This window comes from Siphateles boraxobius, unplaced genomic scaffold (genome assembly GCF_051911475.1).
Source record: "Siphateles boraxobius isolate OS27281-9 unplaced genomic scaffold, OSU_SipBor_1 6, whole genome shotgun sequence".
Lineage (NCBI taxonomy): Eukaryota > Metazoa > Chordata > Actinopteri > Cypriniformes > Leuciscidae > Siphateles > Siphateles boraxobius.
This window is the reverse complement of record NW_027509186.1, coordinates 37,212,581-37,219,444: the sequence shown is the minus strand read 5'-3', so window position 1 is coordinate 37,219,444 and position 6,864 is coordinate 37,212,581. Positions and strand designations below refer to the sequence as shown.

Genomic DNA, 6,864 nt, shown 5'->3' with positions numbered 1-6,864 from the left:
ATGTACTTATATATACATGCATATATGTACTTATATAGGTATATATATATGTGTACATATATGTACCTATATAGGTGCATATATGCACCTATATAGGTGCTTATATGTACCTATATAGGTGCATATATGTACCTATATAGGTGCATATATATATGTGCATATATGTACCTATATAGGTGCATATATGCAGCTATATGTTACCTATATATTAGTATTATTATTAAAATCCATAGCTACTAGGCAACATAAATAATAGCCCAAGATGTAAAAATTTTAATTATTTATTTACTTAAGAACAATCAAATATTACAAGAACAAAAATAAGACAAAAAACTGAACAGAAAAAACCCCAATTTATCTTGTTGATCTTCTCAGCTCTGTGAGCTTCGAATTGATAGATGTGCCTATCTGTCCTCGGCTGGCTGCCGGCCACTTCTTCAATGTAGCATCTAGAGAAGACAAAAATAATAAGACAGTATAATAATAATAATATAGTGCTACATCAGGAACCCAAAGTGCTTACAGTACAGCTGCGATTGGACAGATATTTTGGATAAAGGGCTGATCATAATAAAAAATGCGTCATGTAAACACGTCAATTGGAAGATTCTGATTGGATTCTGCTAAATCTGAAAGAAATTCTGATTGGAAACATCACCCCCCCTTTTTTCTAGCGGCATCGTTCTTTCATATGCACGTCCGTCATGGGGACTGCATTGTTAACAGTCACACGGTCAATCATGTGCATCCAAGGCAGAGAAAATTCATGGATAGGAAAAATTCAGAAATGTGGCTTTAGAAAAGGAAAGGTAGGATCAAGAAATGAGCAAGCAATGAATTAGTATTATAGGTTACAAGCAGATACAGTAACAATAATGGGTGCCCTATCTAATACAGTCTCCATTGATACCTAATAAACATTGATACAAGTAGGCTATGGTTAAAGTAGTGAACTTATAAAGTCTTAAAAGTTTTGTTTTCCCTTCTCAACGCATTATGCATTTACTCACCAATAATGGCTGCCTTTTTAATTTGGTCAAGGGCGACCAGCTGCTCCCCATCCCCTCTGGTTGGCTTCCCACCTTAAAGTAATATTTCAAAATTATTATGAAAGGGGGGTAAAATGAAGGTGGTGAAAACAAGAGATTATTTTTTATATACACATCACTTTTACTTGAGGTGCAAGGAAATACAAAAATGGCAAGTAAAAAAGCAATGGTATGCCCGCACACAAACATAATTTATTCCACAGAATATGACTGACTTGTTTTTTTGTTTTTTTTGCAAGGACAGAAGAGATTAGGAACATGTTGTTTTGTACCATTCAGGTTGCTTTTTAGCAAAGTCTCCAAATCAAAAGGTGCCCAGCAGCAGATTCCACACCATGGCAGTAGCAGAGGTGGCAAGGCCTGGCAAAACACCCCAGAGCCCTTTATAACTTCAATCTGAAAAATAATTTCACATCACAATATTAATTTATTGGCAACTTTTAGAAAGGTTTTTATGTTTCATATTGATTCTTATTTTTAGCTTCCCAATAGTTAATAATAATAATAATATAATAATAGGGAGGAGGAGGTTGGAGGAGGAGGTTGGATGGAGAGTAGGGAAGGAGAAAAGACAGTGGGTGGAGAGGAGCGAAGGGGTGCAGGAGGAAAGGATGATTGTCTCGTATAACACTAATTGGCTCCTACAAACACACAGTTTATACCCATCCTTACTAAATAATGTTACCCACCTGTGTTTTCGCTGATGTCTCAGCTGTTGCTGCAGTCTTGTTAGAGAAGTAAAACATTGTTAAACTCAACAATTGTAAAACTTCAACAATTTTATGCATATGGGGCAAGTAAATTACATATTACCACTAACTATCCCAACATAAAAATCCCTATAGCTCAGTTGGAGCCTTAAGTAAAATAAGTACAGAAAAATTTGAGGTATAAAAGGGTTACACACACCTGTGGTGTCTCTCGAAAGCGCTCAGTCACCATGGGACTCGCTTTAAATGGCTCGGTCTCCTCTCTGGAGTCTTAGAGAAGAAAGAAACTTAGTAAAACTCCACAACAATTTTTATTCATCCAAGCAAGCCACTATAGATTCTTATTTACAGGGGGGGCTTGGAAAACATCAAACATGTCAATAAATTAAAGTTACATGCAAAAGTAATCAGCCAAACATCATAAAAATCCATATAGCTCTGTTTGAGTAACAAGTAAACTAAATAAATAAAAACAAATGCAAGGGGGTTACTCACCGGTTGCACTTCTCCAAAAGTCGAGAAGGGGGAATCTAGATCCTCCACAGGACTCCTTCCAGTCTTGTTCATAGAAGAAAAATATAGTTATTCTCTTCAATAAATTAAAGTGCAAATACATCAAATAATTAACACTATCAATCAGCCCAACATCACAAGTCTCTACAGATCTGCTTGAGAAACTTTTTTAAAAGCAATGAAAAACAGAGGAACTTACCTTTTGAGCAATAATGGCGAGGTCACTTTTCATTTGAGGGATTTCTAGAAAGAGGTTATATATATAAAAAAAACAATTACAATCACTAAATCAAAATAGCACCCAGCAACTCTAACGTTACTCTTCGAAAGATATTTCCTGCAGCTGTGAACGCAAGCTACAACCCTCCAAAGCCCATTCATAAGGCTCTGCAGAGGAAACCTGTTTGTGAACGCAATTAAAACATATATATATTTCTCCCAAATTCAAATTCCCCAGGGTTTTTTTCTAGAGCCGATTGCCTTCTTGAGCCGTTGAAGGCAGAGAAGTGTGTGTACTCATGAACTGTATTCTCTAGGCCATTACTTTTGTGAACCCTCTACGAATTCCTCCAGAAAGAGACAAATAAATATAATTCTAATTTGAATCTTATCAACGGCTATATGAGCACCCACACTACCAGCTAACAACATAGCATTTATTTTGCCAAACACGTGTTAAACTTTCAGCCCATACAATTTCTAAGTTTATACTTCTCTGCCACCGCAATATCCATCTCCAGAAAAAAACCTGCTAATAAATATTAAAATTAGGAATACTTACGATTGATGATAAGTAGGACATAGCAGATCTCCAACGCTCCATCGCCATTTTCACTCCCAGCCGATATCTTTCGGCGCGAATCGTCAAACGTCAGGCGGGTGACGTCATGACTCATCAACTACGCGGCGCTGTAGCAGCCATGGTAGCAGCAGAGTGGAGATTTTTTTTTTTTAATTTTCAAAATTAAAGAGTTTGATATCAAGTTCTTGACACATTTCTTTTACACATTTTCACATTTGATAATTATAACTTGAAACAACAATAATTTGGACAAAAAGAAAAGAAAAGAAAAGAAAAGAAATGAAATGAAAAGAAAAGATAAATGGCATCGCAAACATATTAAATTCATTTAGCAGAGATACAGATCTTTGGGCTTTTCGATTTTTTAAAAACTTTACAGACTAAAATACATGCTTGTCTTCAAATTCATTAACCACAGTGAAATGCTCAGATAGATGGGATGATGATGATGATGATGATGATGATGATTACTTGAATGTATGTTCTATGTTCTTTTTTTTGTTGCTACATTTAGACTGTAATGACCTTTCAGCCATATTCATCTAGAAACTGCATTAAGACAATACAGAAAACATTGCATTTTGCATTGCATTTGGTGGATGTAACGGTGAATGTGTGGATGTGTAGGCCTGTGAGCTGTAATGTGAATCTGGAAGTGACCTGAAATTGGAAAGAGGGCTTGATTGACAAAATAAAAAAACGACAAACCATTTTGTTATTTCCTTCTTTTCCACTATCTTCATACAAGAAAGAATTGACCTTGTAAATGGCTTTCCCATAGCTTTCCATCTCCTCTCACTTAATTGCCATAATTAAATTCCATAACATGCCAATTACATGTGATACCAATTTCACATGTTTGCACATACAGTTCTTGCATAATTTTTTTTTAGTTAGTTCTTATTGCCTCGATAATAGAAAATATGAGCTAGGCATCATGTATGACAGTAAAAAATGACCAGATCCTGCTATGAGCTAGGAGACGTGTCGTGAGACGACAATTTATGTATGCACATATAGGGCTTATATGTGGATATAAAGAAGCAATACAGGAGACCTATATGGCCTGTATATGCACATATATGCACCTCAGTTTTGCCTATATGTGCCATATATACGCATATATGCAGCATATATATTAGCATATATGTGCATATATGATGTATATATGTAGCATATATGTGCATATAAACTGCATATAGGTTTCATATATGCGCATATATCCCCATATAGTTTCTTTCCATGTGGGTTCATCCCGTGGTTGACGCGTGGTGAACTTTTGCTCATCCCCTGCGGGGGGATTGTGTGTGCGTTTTCTGTGAATTGATGAGTTTAACACCAGAATAGTGGTTGACTATCTGTAAAGAGTGTTGCCTTTGTTTTTGATGTGTCATTTAACATGAGACTCCTAGCCTTTTCTGTCGCGTGATCTTCGCGTGATCTCCCCGGGAAGACTCATGAATATTCATTAGGGAACTCATGGCTGATTGGTCTGATGACCTACCCCCTAACCCCGCCCCTAAACCTACCTGTCACTGGGGGTCTGATGACCTACCCCTAACCCCGCCCCTAAACCTACCAGTCACTGGGGTTAAGACCAATCAGGGATGAGTTCCCTAATGAATATTCATGAGTCTTCCCCTACCATCCTGTGAAAAAAAATATCGCCCCCGGGCCAGACTTAGCGACACCTTCATTGTCACATATCAGTAACACCGGACACTGCTTTGTTGTGTATTCATTAGTAATTTAATCAAATGGCAGCCACCCATTTGCTGGTGTCCCGATCAGAGAACAGTGGAGCTATGTTTGTAGATTAGAAACCAGTAATTTAATAGAAATGGCAGAGCTGTCCATCTGCTTGCTGTTACACGTGTGTACAGCAAATCCGTATATTTTGTGAAGCGCTAATATCATCACCCTACATGTCAACTAGTCAGACACGCTAAGTCCGTAGCCTAACAGCAGCAACAACAACTACATGCTTGTGTTCGTGCTTCAGAAGCTACTGAGCCTCTTTTATTTCTTTATTTATTATTTAGGCCTACTTTAATGTATTTTATTTTATTTCTTTATTATACTTCTTTATTTATTTATATTTCTTTCTTATGGTATGATGCTTGTATTTTTTCTGATTAAGACATTTCATATTTTGTAGGGATGGGCATTTCAAGCAAAAATAATATTCGACGATCGCTGTGAATTATTTGATTATTATTTAAAAACGCACCCCCACACATGCTTACCGGAAACATGGCATTAGCTCCGACATTACATTTCTCTGTACTGTAGGTCTACGTGTTGTAGCCATTAAAGAAAAGTTAGTTTCATATTTATGTTTAAATAATGTGTTATTTTTTTCCATTTCATCTACGTTGATTATTTCAAAAGTGAACAGCATGAGTAACAGCATAAGATGTGCAATATCGAGAGACATCATTTTAACCACTTTATTAAGTTTTGTTTTGTAGAAAGCCTTTCTTTAAAGTTAATTTTGTTTTGTATAAATTGTATCTTAATTTTAATCAATGTTTCACAAACCAATTGCCTGGATTTAATAAATAAGAAGCAAATATAGCAGACAATATAATCAGGACATGGAAGCGCCGACGCAATATAATTTGGTATAATATATAATATAATTATGGTTTTTCATATTGTTCAATGAAGTTATTGGTAAGAAATAAAAGAAAATAAGCTACTGTGCCTAATATTATTGTATACAGCGCGCAATGCTTATGCACAAGTCTTCTTCCCTGTTTTTAGTGTAGCCTATCTGTGTCAGAATTACAGCGCCTCATACTGGTCTGGCATGTAAACTACATCGGTTTGAGTCGGTTTCAGCAGTTTCGTGTGTACGCAGATATTTCTTGAGACGCCGCTGTGTTTACGGAATTTTTTTTAGAACGAGGAAAAAAACATCTGATAGGGAAAGCTCTGGCTTCCTGTGGATGTGGCCTAAATCACTATCTGTTATCAACTGCTCAGAGACAAGGCTGACAATCCAAATGCAGTTTATTAGAGTAAATCTGAATCGTAATCAAACACAGGCAAAGGGTCAAACACAGGAAGGCAGTCCAAACAAACAAACAAACAGTCCGAGGCAAAAAGGGAATCCAATAATCCAAGAGACAATGAAACCAGGGAGAATGCTCAATGCAGCGCAACAACATACAAAAATCCGCTGTGAGTGACGGGGTGAACTAGACTTATATGGCGTGAGCTAAACAAGAAAATGAGACACAGCTGAATGTGATTGTAAAGGCCAGCCATCGCCCAACGACGGACTCCAACAGTGTGGGTGAAGGTATAATGCATGTGTGTTTCAGCGCTCCAGTGAAGTTCACTTTATTTATTAGAATTTGGTTTCAATATTACTTTAGCTCTACGATTAATCTGACTCCAATTTCAAATGATATTCAAATTTAGAAACCGTTTCTAAAATGGAATCATCATGTGTCGCCGTCGAGACTGGTAAAAGATACCTTTTATTGCGTATCCCGGTGCCTGGTTAGAACACGGTGTAAGGCCTATGTCTGTTGTGATTAGTGCCCTAGTGCCTTTGGTGTCCTAATCAGAATCACCCACTCATCATGAGCATAATGTATAATAATGAAATGTATTTTAAAACATATTGTATGACGGAGAAAATGCTGCATTACTGATACTAATAATAAAGCTACATCAGATTATGATGTTAGCCACTTGACAAAATAGTGTTTTTCTCTGAGGCATGGTAAAAACATGATACTTGCGGAAAATCAAGCAAAAAACAAGCGAACGGTGTTGA

At 36.7% G+C, this 6,864-nt stretch overlaps 1 protein-coding gene across 3 annotated transcripts; it reads right to left on the bottom strand.

Annotated features, from left to right (window-relative positions):
- Positions 1 to 259: 259 nt before the first annotated feature.
- On the bottom strand, positions 260 to 3,220 carry LOC143715475 (uncharacterized). Of its 3 annotated transcripts, none has more exons than XM_077207306.1 (7): positions 3,054 to 3,220; positions 2,472 to 2,515; positions 2,255 to 2,317; positions 1,739 to 1,774; positions 1,322 to 1,445; positions 1,011 to 1,082; positions 260 to 449 (listed from the first exon to the last, which is right to left on the bottom strand). In XM_077207306.1, the coding sequence occupies exons 1-7, from the start codon at positions 3,166 to 3,168 to the stop codon at positions 355 to 357; spliced, it is 549 nt and encodes a 182-aa protein (XP_077063421.1). In that variant the 5' UTR covers positions 3,169 to 3,220; the 3' UTR covers positions 260 to 354. The 3 variants fall into 3 exon arrangements, with proteins under 3 accessions (XP_077063421.1, XP_077063420.1, XP_077063422.1); XM_077207305.1 differs by lacking the exon at positions 2,472 to 2,515 and adding an exon at positions 1,959 to 2,029; XM_077207307.1 differs by lacking the exon at positions 2,472 to 2,515 and having other exon boundaries at positions 263 to 449.
- Positions 3,221 to 6,864: the final 3,644 nt, after the last annotated feature.

Excerpts from the sequence above, each read along its gene's own strand:
- LOC143715475 (XM_077207305.1), bottom strand. The coding sequence starts at position 3,168 with ATGAGTCATGACGTCACCCGCCTGACGTTTGACGATTCGCGCCGAAAG. Across the intron at positions 1,446-1,738 it reads AGACATCAGCGAAAACACAG|ATTGAAGTTATAAAGGGCTC; the intron begins GTGGGTAACATT and ends ATTATTTTTCAG. Across the intron at positions 1,083-1,321 it reads GCTAAAAAGCAACCTGAATG|GTGGGAAGCCAACCAGAGGG; the intron begins GTACAAAACAAC and ends TATTACTTTAAG.